The 23,114-nt window shown below is 35.4% G+C and overlaps 1 protein-coding gene across 10 annotated transcripts in view; it reads left to right on the top strand.

Moving 5' to 3' along the window:
- SGCG (sarcoglycan gamma) overlaps nt 1-23,114 on the top strand; it is a 132,933-nt gene that overhangs the window by 53,590 nt on the left and 56,229 nt on the right. For 7 of the 10 annotated variants that reach the window (XM_085216168.1, XM_085216167.1, XM_085216159.1 and 4 more), the window contains 3 exons: nt 333-530; nt 18,787-18,888; nt 22,083-22,170. In XM_085216168.1, coding sequence (XP_085072294.1) covers nt 336-530; nt 18,787-18,888; nt 22,083-22,170 — 385 coding nt within the window. In that variant the 5' untranslated portion in view covers nt 333-335. The remainder of the gene's footprint in view (nt 1-332; nt 531-18,786; nt 18,889-22,082; nt 22,171-23,114) is intronic. The other 3 variants (XM_085216163.1, XM_085216164.1, XM_085216165.1) reach the window with 1 other exon arrangement.

Genomic DNA, 23,114 nt, shown 5'->3' with positions numbered 1-23,114 from the left:
CTGTAGATATGATCCTATTAAAATTTCTTGTGCAGGAAGAATCAGACTATTATGAAAAATTGGAGGGAATTGTTATATATAGGATAAAATAAACTCGAACCTCCTGAAAATAATAATTGACACAGTTCATGTATGGAAGCATTACATTGACTATACCAAAAAGTTATGACTTTAATTTGAATGAGATACGATGAAAATACTTTCCAGCTAAAATCGTAAGAGTTTATAGTAACTTGCTAGTTCAATTAAATATATAATTTTTTTTTTTTTTACACACATATATTTTATTTAACACTAATAACTAAGCAGTCTCTTTTTTTTTCTTTACATAGCAGATGGTACGTGAACAATACACTACAACAACACCTGGCACAAGCCTAGAGAGGCCAAAGAATGAATATGTCTACAAAATTGGAATTTATGGTTGGAGAAAGCGTTGCCTCTACCTGTTTGTTCTACTCCTGCTAATCATCCTAGTTGTGAATTTTTCTTTGACAATTTGGATTCTTAAAGTGATGTGGTTTTCTCCAGTAAGTGTCCTTATTAATTTTCCATTATTTTCATATTTTTTCTGCCTCATCACTTCCCTTATTTCACATGCATATCGGCTTCTCTGTGTGCAATACATCGTTCGTTTTTCTTCCTTCCCAAGTGTAATTTGTACTTTGGCTGATATATACATATGAATGCATACTTATGTTCTATCCTTGAGTATACATATCTGTAATGTCCGTATTAGTAATAACCATTAAATAACTGAGGTTGTTGGTACCTTATATTGAAGCAGGTTCTAACACTATGAAAAAAGAATGTATTTTACTGTTGTCTCACAGTCTCTGTCTAGTTTATATTTTATAAATACATGTGCTGTAAATTTTCTCTCACATGCTGGAATTCACTAGTGTTAAAAGATTGCTTACAGTTGCTGTTTTTTCTTAGTTTCCTTCTCCTATTTATCAGCATCCAACATTTAGCAATTTATTTGACCAATTAAATAAAGCTCAGAGGTAATTAATACTAGTTCATGCCTGAGGCTAAGCAGATGTGTTATTCAGGAATAACTGTAATTTTTTCCACTGTCATATATATTTTAATATTTATAATATAATTTTGTTTGTAGTCGATTGAAGAGTAACTTAGAAAAGTCTGCAAGACGTAGCTTTAGTCCGAATGCAATAAAATGCATCAGTGAATATTGAAGCTGAGCTAATTTGTCCCTAACATGCAGTTGTGATGCACAGATGATACGAATAGATTTGTTACAAGAAAAACAATAATAGTAAATCCTTCCAGCTCTGCCCCTGCCATTGAAGAAAGAGTGTTGTGAAAAAAATTCCCATTATCTATCATTATTACGCCTCCATCTCTAAATGAAGGGCATTTTATCTTCTTAGAAGCATTTCTATAATCTACATTCTCTTGCTATAAAGCAAGTAGGTTAATTTTAAGTGCTACTTATGAATCCATTACTGCTGCTAGAGTTCCCCTCCAGTGTCTTCCCCCACATAAATTCTTTTCAGCTCTGTTACTGCCATACAGATTACAGTGTGGATCATCTTAGGTCACATATAATTTTTCTGTTAGGCAGTTCATATGGAAGATGAGCACTTAGTGCCTGCACATCATGAATCACAAAGTACATGAATAATTGTTAAAATAGTTTTCCACGTGGCTGAGATTTATATTTTTAATCAGATTTTAAATTTATTTTCTGTTGCTTTGGACTCTGTCTGAAACTGGGTATTCTCTAGTTTAGTCAGGACTAACAGAATAGCATCAGAAGCCCCACTTTCAGGAACTACTATTTCCTACTAGGTACCTGTGAAGAAGGCACCAAATGTGTCAAACTTTTGAATGTTCTTATGCCATGGCAACAAGAGCAGTTAATAACTGCTCAAGTAGGGCAGGTTTACATACATCTGATGGATGGACTATGCATGCCACGGCTATAAAGTTCTTCCTAATTCTCCATCTAAGAATCTGTAATCCTGGCATATATCCAGTGAAATAGTGACTTAACTGCACTGCTCTCCTTTGCATGGGATGATTCTAGGGAAATATCCAACTTAGCTCCAGAACAAGACTAATGTAAGTGCAAAGTGCATGTAGATGTCACAGCCCTTGAGAAAAGTATGTATGTTTTCATTAAGAACTGGGAAATTGTTTTAATAGGATTTATTTGTTAACATGAGAAATAACTTAGAAGATACCAGAAATAATATCCAAAGAAGTGCTGTTAGCATCTAAGAAAGAGAATTTGGATAACAACATGCTCAAAGCCTAGAAGTGTGATGGAAGCGTCATAGTCCTTTCCACTATGTCTAAGGAAATACTGTTTTATAAAAATTGAGGGTGACAGCCACAGAAGTTACTAATACTATGATCAAATGCTTTTCCTGATGGAAATAATGTTAGGGCTCCGAGTTTTGGTTAACTGTTTGAAATAGAGAGGTAACAGTATAGCCATTGGCTACCACTTTCTGGGCTTGATCCTGGAGCCAATTCTTTGTCCACTGAACAGTCATCTATCAAATCCATATCTTTCCAATATGGAGAGAAGGATGTTGTTGGGTATCATGTCAAAGTCCTTACTGAAGTCAGACAGATGACTCTTCCCTTGTCCATCGATGCAGTTACACCATCACAAAAGGCCACTAGGTTGGTCAAGCAGGATTTGCCCTTGGTGAAGCCACACTGGCTCTCCTGTGAGTACTACCAAACAAGCTAAGCCAATAAGGGAGAACACAGGGAGACACAGATGTGTTGCAGGACTAAAAGATCTTAATTTCCTTGTAGAAATTCAGAACAATGATGAAAGACTGAGATTTTTCTGAGCTCCATTGTTTGAGAGGCGTTCAGAGTTAAGAAAGCATGACTGAACTGAATTTCATTCCATTTCACAAAATCTATGCTGAAAAGGAACTACCTGAAGATAGAATGCAATCCTTTTCTTGTAGTGCTCCATTTACATAGTATATGAGCATCTTCACATTTGCAAGTATCAGATATGACTCATCCACGTTTTCATTTGCTCTCCTGGAGTTTGGGTGGACAGGACCTCAAGTTATTCAGGGGAATAAGGGAAGAAAAGTATTGATTCAGAGGTTTTAGAAAATTCAAGATTAAATAATTATGTCTTGAGTACGGTGAATAAAGTGAAATAGAAAATCATTCTGCACTAAACTTAGAAAGCTTGAAAAAAATTGAGAGATTTCTTTGTTGTTATTTTGGAGTTTTTTGCTCCCTGGAAACAGTAGATCAAAATGGTGCACAAAATAGAAATTTCTGATTCCATTTTTTATGTTTTGAGGCTTTCTGAGAACTAAAGGGGAATGCTATCCTAAAAGCTTAGAGATGAAGAATCCTAAGGAATTTGGGACTGCAGCAGGACTAAGATGGTAGGAGCCCTGTGGGCAATTCTGAAGTGTCTGATAGTTCTGAAAATGAGGAATTCTAACAACCCTCACAAGGACAAACATGGCCAGATGACTTCTGAATATAGATACTGGCTGAGTCAACTAAAGGTGACACACAGTAGTCTGCTGCTCATGAACAAGGTAGATGTATGGGGATGTGGTAATCAGTAGGAGTGTTTTTGAAAAGATTTAATTTAAGATTCTGAAGGGAGTGAGGAAGGAGAATAGCAGAATACAGATTCTGGACTTCAGTAGTGCAGATTCGGTTTATATGATCCTGACATATGGAATGCCAAGGGTAGAGGATTTGAAGGATAGAATTACTCATGAAAACTTACTGGTGGCTAAGGAAAGTATCCTCCAAATGCAGAAACGATCTATCCTGAAACTCAAGAAGATAAGCAGCCTGGCTTATATAGAGAGTGTAGCTGTGATGGTATTCCAATGCAAAAAGCAGTATGGAGGAGCTGGCAAAAGGGACAGGCCTCGAAGAAGAACTTTAGAAGTGTTGTCTGCGCAAGGAAACGTGTCAGGCTTCCTGTGTCAGCAAAGACAAAGCTTGGCACTAGTTGAGACTTAAAAGGGACGTTAAGTGCTTTTCTTACCTTAGTAGTAGAAGGCTGAATAGGTAAAATGTGTGTCCACTACCAAATGAGACAGGTAAGTCAGTGACCACAGACATAGACAAGGCTGAGGTATTCATTGCTTTCTTTATCTCAGTCTTCACCAAGTTCTTCTAGGACTCTACAGAGCTTGACCTACACAATTCAATGGGACCAGAAGGTCTGCATCCATGGATTCAGAGAGAACTGTCTGATGCCCTTGCAAAATCACTCTCTGTCATGTTTGAAGTGTTAGGGAGACTGGGGAGATGTTTGCTGATTGAGCAAAAGCAAGTGTTGCACTTGTCTGCCAAAAAACAAAAGCCAACAGGACAGTCTGAGGAATTACAAGTTGTCCAGTCCCATTTCAGTTTCTTGGAGAACAATGGCACACATCTGCTTGGAATACATTTCAAGGTCCACGAAGGAAAGTGGGTAACTGAGGACAGTCAGCATGGATTTACTAAGGGTAAATGCTGATTAATCAATGTCATTACAATTTATGATAAAATGTCTGGGTTTATAGATGAGAATAGTGCACTGGATGTCATTTACCTGACTTCAGCAAGGCTTTTGACATTCTCCCACAATGTTGTTGTATCCTGCTTGCCCACATGATGGCTAGGCAACCAGATGGGTAAAAAAATTGGCTGCACAGTAAGTCCTATGCAGTAGTTATAACTCCATTGTAATTCTACCTGGAAACTTACATGGAGGCCTATAATAAATGTTGCAGGGGTCTATCCTGAGACTGTTCCTATTTAACATCTTTATCATGACTTAGAAGAGGTAAAAAAATGTATGCTCATCAAGTTGGCAGATGACACCAAGATAGCTTCCAATCAAAGCTTTCAGAACTAGGTGTGATGTTCAGAGAAGCTTAGACAAGCTACAGGAATGGTCCAACATTATGAAGTTCAGGAAGGACAAATGAAAATCCTGATCCTGGAAAGAATGAATCCCAACCTGAGACACCAGGGAGGAGGCAGCTCCATGAGCAAGGCCCTGGTGGTTGGTGGACCACAAGCTGAGCATGAGCCATTAAGCATCGTAGCAACAAAGCTAATGAGTCCCAGGCTGTGTGAACAGGGACAGAGCGAGAGACCAAGGGAATTAGTGCTAACCTTTAGTTAGCAAATTACAGCATACATATAATACTCCCCCTCCTATTTTGAGCCCTTCCTGTAGAAGAGTGCTATTGACAAACTGTGATTTTTTTAGAAGTTTTGTCTTGTGTTTGGTTATCTGGTGTTGCCAGGAAATTCATTAACCTTTCTTATGCTTCTGAAGAACAATAAATAAATGCTTCACCGGAAAATGTATTTTAGTTTCCTCTTTCACATTGTTTATTTTAATTGATAAAAATGAATGTGTAGTTTTAAAATGATTCACCAACTTTCAGCTTGTAACATGCTAATTTTAAGGCCATCACTAGATGCTGTCACATGAGATTAAAGTTCATCCTTGTAGACACTATCAAATCATAAAATACTTAACTAGAAAAATACTGAATATATGAAATGTAAGAACATTTCTCAGTCTCCTAGTTCTTTTCCAAGTCCTTACTGTGGTATAGCCTATAAGATTGGGCATCTTTCAGTCTTTCTAATTAAAGTTTTTAATTTATAGGGAATCATGGTATTTTTATTGAACTAGAGATAACAGAGTTTAACTATCAGATGATTATGTTACTCACTTTGGAAACAGATTCGTGTTGCAGCTTCTGCTCTAATTAATATTTAATAAATTTATATGAAGAAGAACAATCTAGAAAAAGAAAACACAAGATTAAATGTACTATAAACTTTTGGTTAGATAATACAGATCTCTGGAAGAAGATATGAGAACAGATTTTCCCAGGGAAAGGAGGAATTACAATCTGGAAGAGTAACATCTCAGTTAAGTTCTGCAACTACATGTTCTTATGTAAAAAGTCATCACTGCCACTCATCGCTAGAGACTTTACTCCTAAGATGATCAATTTCAGTGATGGCCAAATTTAATTGCAAGAATATTAAGATGTCTAGATCTGTTGCACAAATGAGCAAGACTTTTGAGGGCCTATTATTTGAAATTAGATTCTCAAATTATATGAATATCTAAATATTAATAACAATTAATTAATAATAACTGGCCAACATACTAGTTCTGTATTGACTTGACTCCAGAAGGCTGTGCGACTGGGAAACAGTTTGGAAAATTGGACAGTGTTGAGCTAATCTGAATAATGATTTATACAATACTTTTAACTTCATAGAGATTAGCTGCTTAGCAGGAGGCATTAACAAGAACTATTTGACTTCTTAGTTTGTTACGCAACTGATAAGATTTAACAACTATAATCTTTTGCTTGCACTGCTGCAGACTCGTGATTTCTGTGGTGGGTGTTTTTTGTTTTTTTTTTTTATCTTTTCTCATTTTACTCTTACATTATCTTTATATTCCCTAGGTAAAAAATGCTCATGAGACTGATTTCATATTTTCTCCTGAATATAATCATCTTCAGCTGCCCTACCCTACTGTCACATATAGAATTGTTAGTAAGTTCCTCAGAACTTCACCTTTAATAGTTATCACTGTTGAATTTATAGATTGTTATCATACTACTCTCAAATTCAAGTATGAAAAATATATCTGAGCAGAGGATCACCATCTCTGATGTAACAGAACATCTTTTTCAGAAATCCCACATTAATTCACTTATGAAATCAGGCATACAGGTCTTCAAAGCTTTATCTTCACTGTGAGTTAAACATGACCTGAGCCTGCACTCAATATAATGTTCTTCTGCCATCCATGTTAAACATGACCTGAGTCTGAGTCACTAATGAGAAAGTCAAGACCGAATACTAAGCCTTACAGCAATCTGTGTTCAGCTTATGACAGGAGCAAAGCGTATATGGATGCCAAACCCTCAAGATGCAGTTCATCAAGATGTATTCTGATCATGGCTCTTGCCCTGTTTATTGCAGGGGATTTGAACCAGATGATCTTTAAAGATTCCTTACAACTCAGAAGATTATGATTCTATGATTCTAAATTTTAACCTGCTCTTGTATCTGCCCTTCAGGTAGACATACTACATAGACAATGGGAATTGGGAAGATCTCTGTATTTGTTGACTAGAGAGTGGTCTTCCACTTCGCTAATCTTTTTCAATTCTCATGTGCAATTAATATTCACATTAATATTAATTTTGATTTTTTAAATTATTTTGTGAAGTTTTCCATAAGGCAATGCCAATTTATTTATATTCATTTGTATGAGGAAATATTGAAGAGGTAACTTTATATAATCCTACTAAGCAAGTTAACTAGCTTATATATACATTAATTGGTAGATAATGATACAGGTCTAGATCACTGAATCATAGAATCATAGAATGGCTTAGCTTCGAAGGGACACCAAGGATCATCAAGTTCTAACTGCCCTGCCACAGGCAGGGCCAGCAACCTTTTATATATAGTTGTATAACGTTTTTAACATTGAAAGATGCCGTAACTCTCCTCTGCTGTGTCTACAGTGATTTCACACTCTCACTGTCTATGACTATTAAAAGTAGTTTGAAAGACATTAACTTACTATGTAATTAAATAATTATTTAAACAACTATTTAACCACTTTATAAGTTCAGGCACTAAAGAAGGAAAAGATTGCTTAAGGAAATATGAAAAATATGAAACTAAGAATGTGATGAAGAAAGGTGATTTTCAACTGAAAATCAAATAACACTCTCTGACAGTGTGACTTACTAGACTGTACAATAGCATGTCCTATTAAATTGTGTGTGACCAATCATTTGGAACATTTAAAACCAGACTAGACAGCAATAAAAATGTATGATAAAGAACAGTCTTTCACAGCAAGAGTTTTCCTTCACTAAAAAGACATCTGCTAATGAACCTGTACAGCTTTCCTATGCACTTCATCATTAAAAATGTATGCTTCACTGAATTAGTTGCCATTTTGAAGATGCTACATTCTTAATAGTCAAGTAAAATAAAAAATATATATATTTAATTATTCACAAATCCTAATCCTATTTTTTACTGAAGACTTCTCATATCAGAACACCAATATTCTGTAGTTTCCACTCTGAAAGAGTGGAAGTGTAGTTTCCACTCTGAAGAGTTCTATTTTGCCATTTTTCAATTAAGTTGGATATAATTTGCCTCCAACTGGACCGCAGTTATTCTCACTGTCTTTATCAGATAGCGAATATCTGATTGTTTTATGGAAAAAGCAATAGCTGAAAAAAATAAGGGACCTATTCCAGAAAATCAGTTATCCAAGAAATTTGAACTTCTCTGTAGTGTGATCTGTGGTTTTGATTAATCTAAATTATATTATGAATCAGATCATTAGTATGTAAAAGAGTATGGAAGAATAGTTGCTAAAATAAAAATAAAAATAAATCTAAGTTTACAGTTATTGAATTAATTCATAATACTGATTAAGATTTTTTTAAAAGCTGATTTTAGTGAAAATGCAAATTTACAAGCTGTGAATAGGTGAAATCATGAGAGCTTGATTTCGACTGCTGGTGCTGCTTTGCTAATTTTAAGTTACAAAGGGAAATTTAAATGAGATTTTGACAAACCCTCTGCCAAAAGAATAGCAGAAGTTCTGGTCTCTTGGCCTGGCATACCTTCTCTCCTGTGTCATGACGCAATTAGTAACTTTTAACATGCAACTACTTTTTTCTTACATATATTTTTGCTCCCAAGAGCAATTGGAGATATTCTGCTGTAGGAAATAATAATGATGAACGATAGGCTTGATGGCATTTAGAATTCATGGAGCTCACGAGTGATGTAAGTCCGTGGAACTTTATATGTGTTTTTTTTTTCCTAGTTCTGTCAGCTGACTTCATTACAGAGGTTAACCCTTCTTGAAGTCTTCTTATGTATCTTTAGATAGCCATATACTCAGCAACACTGTTACAGAGATTCACATAATCAGTGAAGATTTACAATAACATTTTTCAGAATAATGTGAGATGATGCAGAATGGTTGAGGTAGAAGACACTGATGAAAACAAAATATTGGATAAGAGACTTCCAGAGAACCTCCACTGGGACAAAGCCATTGAAGCACATAGCAGCACACATCTACTCTCCACTCAACCCAAATTGTCAAGCCCAACCTACTGAAATTGCTGTGAGGTGGAGAAATTGGACAAATTATTAAATTTCTATTTCTGTGCTCTGCATACAAATGATTTCATGCATGAAATCCTGCCATCAGATTAGAAACATGCAGATTCTCAGTTGCTGCTTTTCAATGTGGGAAGTGTCAGTTTTGAGTCCAACAGTAAAATGACCTGAGCCTTCTGAGCTCTAGTGGAAATTGGTAAGATAGAAAAGTAATTACTGTTCTCAAATAGTGGCTCTCTCTGTTTACATTATTGATGGCTCCCGATGTTTATTTATGTTGTTTATATGTAATGTTCCTCTTTATGTGTTGTCTGTCTTACTGGTATTCACATCTAATACATGCACTGCATTTCTGCAGTGCTTGGCAAAGAGGGGCCTCCATCAATATTGGGACCTTTTTGCACCAAAAGATTAGAAAAGAGCAGTGGATATTATCTAACAATCAGTTTTCCACATAAGTATCCCCATTTGGTAAGGTTAGAATTAGAAATCCATTTACCTAACTATAGAGATCTGCCTGCAGGACAATTTCAGGAGTATAAATAATGAATCATACTTCTGGGATTCCATTGGTTCTCTCTCTCATCCTCAATAGAAAGTCTGTAATTTACAGGTGGTTTTTGTTTTGTTTTGTTTTAAAGAGGATGAGTATGTAGGAAACAAAGTCAGAACAGATTGCATCATTCTTCAGAATCATACGATAGCCTTTGGCTAAATTGTACTTTATTTTTCTGTAATACAAATTAAAAACAAAATCAGTGGTTTCCATGATACCTTTACATGTCTTTGAAGATGTTTTGAGTGTAATAAAGACTTTACTAGTAGCCTTACTACTGTTTTTACAAGTCCCCAAATCCACCACTCCTCCAGTTTGTTCCATTCTTGTTTTCCAATTGCTTGCTTGCTCTCTTTAAGAAATCTACCTGTCATGTCCACAGAAATAAATGAAAAACCTTTATGTTCTTGGCTTTTCAAAGTTTAGTACGAGATCTTCACACCTTGTTCTTCATTAATTACCTAACATTTACATTTCCTGTCCATTTTTTCAAACTCTGATTCGTTTCCACCACTTTTAATACAGATAACATCTCCGTACATAAGCTTTGTACATCTTGCAATGTTCTCATATATTTGAAAGAAATTACTTTTTCTATAGCTTTTGAAATTTCTTCTAGTTGAAAAGCTGGTCCATCCCTCATTGCCTGCTCAAACAAAATGATTCTAAGAATTCATATTTCTCCACCCTTAAAATAGCCTCATATGTGCCTGTTTACTACACTTTTCTAAATACTTATTTCTTTATATAGATGGTTGTGGGGAAAATGTATTCAATAATGTATAAATATAATCCAATTAATATAGAGTTAGGATGTAAACAAAGTTCTTGTTAACTGTGTTGGGAAATATGTCATGAAACTTTCCCTTGACTTTTTATTTTAAAACACTGGCTTCACAAGTACAAAACATTTATGTTCTTTTCAAAATTTTCTTAATTCATCTCTATCCAAGATTGAAAAAAAGTGTCATATCTTTGAAAATGTGTGATCAGATCATAGCTACAGAGTAGGGCAAGGATTTGTACCGCTTGTGAAAAAAATTCTAAATATAACTAAAAGAAAATTACAAAAAGCTCTAATCATTTTCAACTTCATATTTCATTTCTTTGTCATTACTATTATTTATTAGACGTATGGTATAATTAATGTATACAATATACATATGAAGCTATCATGTTATTAATTCATAGCATTTAGCTGTATTAATGACACTATGGTAAAGGAGATATTATTGTCAGTTCCATACCAGGATTTACTATAATGCACTGTACGGAAAACTGAAAAGAAGTAGATTCCCATTGTGCTCTGTAGGAACGACAGCAATTTTCTTATCAATAGTGCCATTGGAGAACCATTATAGAAGGTGATTTTATTTTTATACAAAAAAAAAAAATCTATATGGTTTGGGTTGTTATTAGAGATTAATTATTTTTAATTGCAGTCATTGCTATTTAATATGAGTATATAATTTTAAAATCTTCATTATAGCTGGAAGACAAAGCATGAGATAAAATATTTCATTCATTCATTTCACACAGACTTCTTCAACAGGGCTTCTTGAGAGATGTGTCTTTGTCCTTTTCTCATCTCACATTTTTGTCATCCTGACTATTTAGACAGCAAATTCTGTCAGGCTTGAGATGTCTGACACTGTGTACTTACAGAAGATGCTGAGACCCAAAGATGATTTGTTCCCTAGTACAAATGATAGGATTACATTATTGAATAAATCCAAAGTCTCTGTAATCGCATACACCATGCAAATATCCCTTATTCGCCGGAGATACTCAAGAAATGCATTATTCAGAAAAAAAATCCTTCTGACAAGCTTTACAAATAGAAGAAATCTAATTCCTTTTCTTTGGCTAAGCTGCATGATTGTAAATGTTATAATTACAGATTAATTAGACGAATTATAACAAACTCCATTCCTGAATAAATATGCATAACAGCAGCATGTATTTCTAAAGTTGACTAAACCAGTCACAGAGAATATAATGCCAAATGTAATGGGATTTTTATTAGCAATTATCCAGCTTTGAACTGTCTATCTGAAGTAGAGAAAGAACGTGGTCCTTGCTAAAAAAGAAAATGAAGCTGGACCTGAAACTGATTTGAGAAACTGTTTTTTTCCTCTTGAGCAATACTTGTTATAGTTAATATATTTATTTCAGAAGGACTGCTATTCTATATGTCACGACAGAAAATTACCTGAAAGTACCTTGACAATCTGCATCATAAATATTAACTCTATTTTATAAAAGGAATGTCATGAAAGGTAAAAAAATGTTTCTGGCATCTTCCATAGCCATTTCCTTACAAAATTCTTGGGTTCTGAATGGCCACCTACTTTTCTAGATCGTGATATATTGGAATATTACCAGCTCTTATTCTAAGCACATCTGAAAGTTGTGTTTCAAGCTTTATCCAACTCTTTGTGGTTCAGGTGGGATTAACTTCTGTACCAGGAATGCTTGCTGTTGCTGACTGCTCTGATTTGACCAATGTTCTTGACAGAAAAGGTTCCATTATTGTCTGAGAACAAAAGTTGGATAACCTTTTCTATCTGAGCTCAGGAAACAGAGTCCTTGCAAAAGAAAATGAGATGAGGCATCAGTAATGTTATTATACCAAGCACGTACTTAGCACGAAAATAGATATTGTAAGTCAAACAGAGAGTTTCATCAGATTCATTACCAATCCTGTTTTTGCTGATTGCTCTTTAACAATCTCTACCCACAGCCCTATTATCTCAATGAAACAGTGCACTCTTGTTTGCAAAGCAAGTTCTCTAAATAGTAATAGCTGCAAGAAATACTGCAGTGAAAGCTGGATCTATAAAGCCATTAATTGAGCTACCTTTGGGGCACAACAAATGGTGTTTCAGTTTGAACTTGCCAAGGTCTTTCCCTGGGTTGACCTAAACATACAATATAAGTATTCAGTAAGTAAGAAAAAGTATTTACCTGCATGGAAATACTGCATCCAATCTACTCTGAAGTGAATATTATTATTGGCAACTAAAGTATGTGTGGACTTTTTGTTCAGAAAATGTGGAATTCTCAGGAAGCTGAACTGAATCCTGAGACAGGAAATACTTAAATTTGAGATGAGTGTACGTTAAAACAAATGTTTGATTTAAAGATTTTATTATTTCAGCCATCCTAATATGTGGATGTGCTTTTCTTTCCAGTATTTGATTTCTTCCCAAAAATGGAAAATATGCTTTTTTTTTTTTTTCTTTTGTACATCTCTTAACTGATGTATAGACCACAAGTTTATTTTCCTTTACTTAGAGGAGTCTGAGAGTAACAGACTGAGAAGGCGCAAAAGCTGTGATGATATGATACAATTAGAGTAGTGGTTGTTCCAGCATAGTGAGTACACGTGTATCAGTTTGTATGTTTGTAGGAAAATGCAGGTTAAAGTTACTGATTGAATTTAGATGTCCAGAAACACGATAAACTAAATGAATGTAGGCCATGTGCCTACAACAGCAGATTTCTATATTATTACATTGGCTTGGAAAATAAATCCTGAGTGTACATTTGATTCTCTTCTGAATCTTTAAGCAATAGTCTGCATGATTCTCAGCTGAGCAAGTCATTATGAGTTGCAAGAGCCCTGTAGTTACAGCTGCTTGTTTCTACTTTTGATACTCCCAAAGTTATGTGCACCTCTTTACATGTGACTTTCTTGGTCATCAAATCATAAAATGGTTTGGGTTGGAAGGGACCTTAAATACCACTCAGATCCAACCCCCAGCAATATGCATGGACATCTCCTACTAGATCAGGTTGTCCAAAGCCTGACCTTGAACACCTCCAGCGATGGAACATCCACAGCTTCTCCAGGTAGGCCTGTTCCAGTGTCTCACCATCCTCATAGTGAAGAATTCCTTCCTGATGTCTAATCTAAATTTACCTTCTTTTAGTTTAAAACCATTACCTTTCTACTGGCACTACACTCCCTGATAGAGTTTCTCCCCATCCTTCCTCTAGCCCCCTTTCAGTATCGAAAGCTGGGTATAAATGTCACCCCAAAGCCTTCTCTACTCTAGGCTAAATGAATCCAAGTTTCTCTGCCTTTCTTCATAGGAGGGGTACTGCAGTCCTCTTGATCATCTTTGTGACCCTCCTCTGGACCCACTCTAACAGGTCAATTTCTTTATTATCCTGCAGGCCCCAGATGTGGATGCAGTCTTGCAGGTGGGTCTTCACAAAACCAAAGCAGAAATGGGGGAATTACCTCCCTTGCCTTGCTAGTCATTCTTCTTTTGATGCAGCTCTGACCTTCTAGGCTGCAAGGGCACACTGCTGTCTCATGTCAAGCTTTTGCTCCACCAGTACCTCCAAGTCCTTCTCCACAGGACTGCTCTTTATCCACTCATCTTCCAGCCTGTATTCATATATTAGGATTGTCGTTACCCACATACTGTTGCACGCAACCTCATTGGGCTGCATGAAGTTCACATAGGCGTCAAACCTCTTGAACCTGTCAAGATCCCTGTGATTGGTATCCTCCCCTGCCAGTATGTTGAGTATTGGTTACACAGCTTGGTATTATTTGCAGATTTGCTTTGGGTGCGCTCAATTCCACAATCCATGTCACTAAGGAAGATGCAAGTAGGGTTGGTCCCAGTACCAATTCATGGGGAGCACCACACATAATTGATCTCTCCCTGGACATCAAGCCATTGACCACAGACCTTTGACTGCGACCATCCTGCCAATTTCTTACTCATCGAGTTGTACATCCATCAAATCCATGTCTTTCCATTTTAGAGATAAGGATGTCATGTCGGACAGCATCAAATACTTTGTGCAAGTCCAAGTAGAGGACATCAGTTGCTCTTCCCTTACCCACCAGTGGCCATCAGCTAGAGCAACAGGTTCTACCATGACAGCAACTCGAAGAGAGAAAGTGATTGCATCATGCTTTGATAAAAAGCTCCTTTTGTGCCAGCCATACCAATCCAGCCAAATTTACCTTATCCAGTCATTTCTGCACTTTCCTAAAGGCAGCCATTTATTGTCAGAAGAGGAACATACCACCAGGCCCATCAGAAGTCTTTTGGATCTTTTTGGTCTTGAAGGACTCAGTCCTTTATTGTCCTCTGGAAGAAATCGAAGGACTTTTCCACATCTTGTGGACATACTGGACATTTCTATTGACCTTGTGGAGCACACAGCTGCTTCCTTATTATTTCAGATGAAAAATATTTCACATTGGTCATGTTCCAGAGTCTAAGAGAATGACAGTCCATCCAAGATGGTCTTTCCATGCAAATGCTCCATAGTGTCATGAGCCTTACCTAAGATTTTAGTAGTGGTCGCTACTTATTTTAGACAGCTTGGAGTAACTCTATGGAGGTAATTGATTGAATAGCAGTCAAATATCCTAGACCAAGATTCTGAATCAAAGAGACTTTTGGTGAACTTTTATGGGGCTTGAATACTCTCAAAGCTTGCATTTATTAGTGAATCACTTGTCTCTCTTTCTACAAGTCTTTACATACTCAGGAGCATTTTCAAGCAATAAAAAAGTTTTCTACTGCACTGGAAGGCATCCTGTTACTTCAGTTAGTATCTGCCAGTTTTGAAATGAATAACTGATCCCACCACTGCAAACAGTAATGCTGAACTGTGTTTTTACCATATAAGGTTTTAGTAGCTGCTAGCAGTTCCCATATCAGTAAGCTTGCAGCAACTGCAAAATCTGCTCAGTGTCTACAGAGAGATAGCATTTTATTCTCCGGTATAGCTTAGTACCTGCTTTGCTGAGAGCTTTGGGTAAATAGACAACATAGGAGTCTCAGGATGATATGCACAATGGTGTATTAGAGATCAGGACTGGCACACTCAAACACTGATAGTCACCACCATCAGGATAATAGGAGTCCAGGCTTGCCACACATCTGCTGTGTTTAATGAAACATTCTCTTTTTTTCTCTCATGTGATATAACTGCATCAAAGTCTGCATCTAACTTACATTTGGACTCTTTCCTCAAGTTGATGGAAATATTTTCATTCAAGGACTTGAATAAGAACATGATCAAATCTGTGAAATCAAAATCAGCAAGATTGTTTATCATTGAGGAAGTCTCAATACTCAGTAAATAATAACTGACTTATCTTAAGTCGTCACGTGAGAAGCAGAATGGTTGTTGAAATAACATAATGTGTTGCTATTATATTCTTTCTTTTTATGGAACTAATCGTTGGTTCTCAGTGCATTAGGGTGGCTGTTTATCCTAAATCCCTGTCTTGCCATTCCGTGTAACTCCAATTTGTCTGTTATCAGTGGGGAATGATCAATTGATGAGAACGGGTGATGAGGCTCTTACTCAAATATTTCAGAACATGAGTATTGTGAGAGTGATTCAGCAAAGTATCTGATGAAAAAGAGACATACTTGAGGACTTATATGAAGTACCTAAACAAAGTAATCCTGAGTGATGTGACTGAATGAAAAAAAAAGAAAAAACAGAGCTTGAATGAAGTTAAAATGTGATATTTTGCCTTGTGGTATATAATTTTTTAAGTCAAATGCATTATTTTGTCAATATAGCATTTTTTAGAATAATCATTACAGCAAAATTTAAACCCATTAGAAAATGTTTGCTGAATGAACTGCATGATCTTTTTTTTTTTTTCCACATCAGTCAAGGCTTTTTGTCTGCTAAACAGTTCTTCCTGGCAAAGCGAAAGCCGATATAGGAGTTTCTTAATTTTCCCTGATCTGCGTCAGAAGAAAAATCAATTACTACATCTTCCTCTACCTTTTTAAATTTCAAATTGTCAATGTCTTTCTTTTTTTTTTCTTTTTTTTTTTTAACTTACAATGTGACAAAGAACAAGTGGAAAATGGGAGAAGAAAAGGGAGAATGGAACTGAAACTGAAAGCGAGGAGGTTTAGGTTTGACGTTAGGAAGAAATTTGTTACTCAGTGTGGTGAGGCACAGGCACAGGCTGCCTAGAGAAGCTGTGGCTGCCCCATCCCTGGGCAGCCAGGCTTGATGGGTTCCTGAACAGTCTGACCTAATGGTTGGCAGTCCTTCCCACTGCAGGGGGTTGGAAATAGATGATCTTTGAGGTCCCTTCCAACTCAAGCCATTCTATCATACTATGATTCTGTGTTAATATATTGCATATTTAGTTCTTTATATTCCAGGAAAAATAAGCAATGGTGTTTAAACCTCATGAAGTTTATTATAATTTCCTTTCACCTAATGTGAAAAGGCATGAGATGAGAGCAGATAATCAGATCCTACCTTTAGTTCATTAAATTAAAGGCTTTTGTTAATGGTATTTCTTTAAAAAATTCTGATATGTTCTTATCGTAGTTTTCAAAATTGTCTTAATACCTCTGTGTTTTTATAGTGTTGAAATGATCTCTGTTCTGCATTACAAGTCTGAAAAACATATCCCTGTATCACTCAGTGGTGCCTAGGAACTGTGATTACAAAAGCCAGAGGTGGCTCAGCATAGATATTATTTCAGTTTTGTCTCATGAGATCTATTATTTTATACTAGCTACTTTTTAAAAGCTTTGCAATGGCCTAGAATTTAGAAATTGAATCTGTTGCCATTGAGAAAAGTCAGTACATTGTGTATTTCAAAGCAGTAAAATACTTGAAACTAAATAACAGCTTCCATAAATAGCTATTTTAAAAGCCTCTTTCCTTAAATAAATCCATGCTGAAGAGGAATCTCAATTGTATTCTTCTGTGGAATGAACGGCTAACACAAATATTTCCTACCTTACAAAGTTTGAGCCATGCTTGTTTCTGTTCATCTCTCTTCAAGCCTATATAGGAATAATTACAAAATATTTTTCACCAAATGATGGTTAGATATGTTACTTAACGTTTTGCATATAAAATAATTACTTTCATCAGTGAGAACATGCAATACTAGAAAATAACCACAGTCTTCTAAAGCCATTACCTCCTTTTTTTGTGATGAAAAACAATATTTTTTAATTAATCATCTAATAGGTCACTGATATATCATAAGTGGCCTATCATATATTGCCTTTTCTCTCCTTACATGGAGAGAAAAATATTTGGAATGGATAAAATAAAATAAAATATTTGGAATAGAAAAATGTTTTGGAATGGAAATTGTTTGGGGATTTTTTGTTTTAATTTAGCTCTCCCACCAACTTCTTGTATATTTAGGCCATTTGTACTTGGAATAATTTTACGTGTGGCTGAGTTGGAAAGGCTGCAATACTTTTTGTCAACATTTTTCCCAGTTTTTATATTGGGCAGGGGGCAAATCCTTTATAAATTAGCTAAATACCTTGGGACGTCTGGAAGTCTTCATTTTTCACATCATCAATTCTGTGGTAATGGTGGAGAAAAGAGAAAAGTTTTAAATTGGTTGAAAAGGGCAGAAAGTGGAACTGGACTAAAATCGAGAGGGAGGGATTAGGAGAGAAAGAGGAAGGTACAGGAACTTGCAAACAACAGAAAGAAATGTAATAGTGTGAGAGGTGGAGCCTTAGCCTAGCTCTCCTATCAGAGGAGAAAAAACAGATCCGAGAAAGAAAAATGAATTTAAAAAAAAAAAAAAAGTAATTATTGAAAATAGATGCAAATATAAATCTCCTTTTGTCTTTTCAGTAGGCTTAGAAGTATTGCATCCTGTGTGAAGTAACTCACCATTGATAGATGATGAGTTATGACTGACCATAAGATTTGGTTTTGAGAATTTTGTGTAAAACTTCATTGTTCACAATATGTTTAGAAGGAAAATACAAAAGATATTTCAGTTAGGCAGTACAGGAGCACTTGCTTTTGAGATAATGACTGTAATATTGTATTTTTCCTTAAAAATATCTACTTCACTGTTTCTTGAAAGCTAGAATTCATTAAAGAAAAATGCTCCAGGAATAAATGAGAAATTCTCACAATTTTAAATGAGTTGTATCTTTATCTATAGGTTTGAGGCAGGGAGCTCTGGAAATGTTCAGTTTATGAAAAGAAAACAAATAAATAAATAGAGTGACAATATTAAAATGCACATAATTGTTACTTCTACTCCTCAGACTGGAATGGGACATCTACGTGTTACAAAAGAAGGCCTTCGTCTGGAAGGGGAATCTGAATTCTTATTCCCACTTTATGCCAAAGAAATCCATTCTCGAGTGGTAAGCAAATAATTGTTCTATGTAATGCTGGAATAAAATTAATGCAGTAATGAACAGTTGATTTATGCTAAGTCTGGGTATCTGTCAGAGAAAAAATAATGTATAAAAATATATATACATTTTACAAAGTACATACTATATACACACAGTTTTCCATGCTTGTAAGAATCTTTTAGATATATATGAACATTATATTGAATGTACGATACAAGAATACGATAAATATTTTAAAAGCATGATCATTGGGTTACTGTTCTGACATTGCTGCAGATTTAACTTTTTAGGTACACGCTTAAAAATTGGTGAATAATGAATTAGGAAGGTCAATGTACACAAGTGATGCTAAAATTTTAGGAGTGCATAGAAAGTTTATTATTTTTACTGAGACTATTTTTCACACATGCTACCCCATGAAACCGTGTTTTGTTTACTCATTCATTAAAAGCTCATAAAACTCTTCAAATATCTATAAAATCAGGAGATCTCGTAGGAAAAAAATATTATTTCTCTACTAAACTCAATTTTTTGCCAATTCTTGCACAGCAGTATTAGAAGTATGACACTTTAAATAAGTGCGTTTATAAAATCTACATAACTAAATTGAAAGATTTCAGATTGAATTTTGTTTATATAGACTGAAAAATTTATTATTATTGGGAGAAAATATGAATAGCATACTTGGTCAAAGAAGGCAGTTCTTAAGCAGATTGACTTCAAAACACTTGAGTGTAGTATGGCAGATTTCAACTGGAGTACTCAATTTCAATTAAGAAGAAAGAACCCGAATTAATTTTGAGTTATTACATTAATACTGAAACTTACACAGGTATACTGGTATTTTGAGAGAGCAATATCGGTTTTTTACTTTTTAGAAATATCTTCTGTCATCCAAACTCACCAGTTATGAGCAATATAATCAACCAGTGGGACATTTCACAGAATAAAGTCTTTCTCAGTGATATTAAAAGCCAAATTTGACTCTTATATTCCATCAGACACATAACCATCCTCATCAGGTCATTGAAAGGAATGGTATGAGTCTCATTCAGGTATGAGACTTCTGAAACTAAGGAGAAAGCGTTGGAATCACTACAGCAAGAGAAAAATTAAATAAATGTATCAGATAATATGGTTAATGCTGAGTTCAGAATGAGTTTGAAATGCTCCATGACTGAAATTCAAGCGGTACCAATGTACTTTATGTCTATTTAGCCTTCTTTTTTCTCTCTTTCTGCAATAAATATTTCCAGTAGGAAGAACAGTTCATTTAGATGTAGAGATCCCATTACTAAATCTATATTTTCACTTTGTTTCTTATACTGTGTTCTCTTCTGCCTCATAAGCAGTAGGAACACTGTTTATGTGCTTACATGAATTTCCCCAGAGGTTGTTTATCCAATAATACATATAACATTTTAAAACCAACAGAGCTAGTACTTTATTTCCTCTGCCCAGAAAAATAGTTGTGCAATGTTCAGATGCCCTTTGTGCTCTTTTAATATTCCTTCCATCTTTTAGTAGATTTAGTACAATATAGAAAGCAAGAGGTGTGGCAGCATCTAATATATGCTTAGCTGTCTAATGACCCATTGTGATCATTAGTAGCATGTATTAATTAGAGCCTGGAGGCTACTGGATGTCTCTGCCCCCTATGAACTGATCGTTCATCAGGGTTTTGTTTGTTTGCTTGCTTGTTAGCTTGCTTCCTTGTTTTTAAAACATTTAAACTCGATTGAGCATAAGCCTCCAGAGAGGCTTAATTGCCTGTAACTTGCTCTCCTGAGTGTCACTCTATATATTTATTATCATAAAGTTGCTTATTTGTTATGACTTCTTTTACTAAGTTCATCTGTTAGAGAATTGGGCTATCATAGCAGCTTTCTCTCTTGCCTTAAGTGTTTTCTCTTTGCAGTTTTCTAACAGCTTTTCTCACCTAATGAGGCCTCCAAAGTGCTAAGAAAATATGTTGCAGAAAATCAACTTGCTATGCATCATCTCTGGAGCCTATTACAACTTTATGCCTTCATTACGCCAACACGGAGTTGTGGGCAATACCATTCCATTTTAGCTTATACATATTCATAGCAGGATGAAAGATATCCATTTAGAAATATGTTACTAAATTTTAATTAGTCAACAACATGTGGAAGTAGCAGGTCTACAGTATACTTTATTCATACTTAAAATCAATATCACAAATGAGTAATTCATTTTTTAAATGAACAGCAGTCGGATAAGTTTAACAGAGATGACCAGCTCTGTGGGTGATTTGGCATAAGTACTTAAACGTAATATATTTACCTAATCTTTGTTGACTGATATAACTCATGAATTAACAGTAATGATTTATAACTGCTACTTGATACAATTTATAAAGCACATTTCATTTATCTTGCTCATTTAGTAATTTGTTTTGAGATAGCCTATCTTCCTACATCCATTTTAATAAAAATATCTAAATTGCACTCCAAATCATGCATTGCTTTTACCACTGTTACTGGGTAAGTTTTTATAGCAAAAGACTTTGCATAAAATGTGTACAAAATTATCAGGTTATCTCATGCTCTGAGCATTAGATTACAACAGGAACATGACTTGGGAGTGATATTCAAGGGGTTCACCTTTCAAGATGCTGGCTTGAGTCCAGAACTGCCAGACACTGCATATGTGAAAGAGGCTGTTGGACTTCATGATCTTAGAGGTCTTTTCCACCCTAGATGCTCTATGGTTTACGATATTCCAGCAGTTAGAAACTCACCTGTTTATCTAGGAGTGAGGACCCCCTTTGAAGTCATAAACAGGCAGCTTGCTAATACCTTCTTTGTATCACATATTCCCTAATGCTTTGGCCATTATATTATAGGAAGTCTCAATCGTGTATGGAAAAGTAGTAAATATAATACTCAATCTTTTTTCCAAAAAATAATATGTTAACATTCATGTTCATCAGCTCCATATTGTAGTTTTTGGCCACTGGAAACATTCTCTATAATTGCTTTTTTATTTTAAATCTGATATCATTAAAATAATAAATAATATTTGTCCAAATTATTTGATAACATTTGTGGATGATTTTGTAACTGCAAAGCACTTTCAGTGATGGATTTAATATGAATATGAGACTATGTATTTTGAGAATTGTTTACTTTTTCTAAACATTCTGCTGAATTAACAGTTTTTTCTCCATGCTCTAGGACTCATCACTGCTTCTCCAGTCTACTCACAATGTGACAGTGAATGCTCGCAATTCTAATGGAGAAGTCACAGGCAGATTAAACGTGGGTAAGTCTTACTATCACTTTTAGAAATATTTTGATAAATACTTCTAAGGATCTTGTACAATAAAAAAAGTTAAACATGATTTTTTTTATTATTTAATTATTATTTTGGCCATATTTGAATAATCTGGTTACCACTTAATAAATAACAACAGTGACTTCATGACCAAAACGTACACATCACATGGTCAAAATTTCAGTGATGTGGAACATATGCAAGTGATTTGTCCACTCCATTCTGCTTGTGGATTCACATCGTGGGACTGGCTATTCACCTGTGCTGAGATCCAGCTCCCAACCTGCCTGATGAGAAGTTCTCAGGATGCCCTTTGGGAAGGGCTGAATGCAGAGCAGATCATTTAACACCATACTAATTTGTCCAACCTCATCCCTGCCCAGTTTGCAAAACTTGCTATTAAAATCTTGTCATACAGTAACCCAAAATCCTGATGAATGTTTTGACAGGCTGCGTCCAACCTGCATGACCTAGAACTGCTGATAGGAATGTTGTGCTGTAAATATGTGTGTGAATATTATGAACCAAGTGTAGACACTTGGGAGATGAGTGACCCCATCATTAAGCTCTTTTCCATAAAAGTGAAAAAAGCTGCTCTGATTTCTGCCAGACTCAGTTCTATTACCATATTTTAGTATACTCACAATGCACTTAGGAAACAATGTCCCTGTGGAGATAATGCTCTTCAGTATTTCAATCCAAAAACACGATTTACCACTGGTAGGAAGAAGATCCATCACTTCTCATGGAGATATTTCTGCATGAAGAATTAAGAAGCAATGCATGGAAAAAATACAGGCACTGATACGTACTATAATTGAGGTCCTTAAGTAAGCAGTCTGAAATAGTCACCTGTAGCGTATAATTCTAATTAGCAAAGAGAGCTGCAGTGCTGAATGTAGCATACATGATGTATTTTACTGAAAATAAAG

Source organism: Meleagris gallopavo, chromosome 1, assembly GCF_905368555.1.
Source record: "Meleagris gallopavo chromosome 1, MGAL_WU_HG_1.1, whole genome shotgun sequence".
NCBI lineage: Eukaryota > Metazoa > Chordata > Aves > Galliformes > Phasianidae > Meleagris > Meleagris gallopavo.
This window is presented reverse-complemented; position numbering and strand designations above follow the sequence as displayed.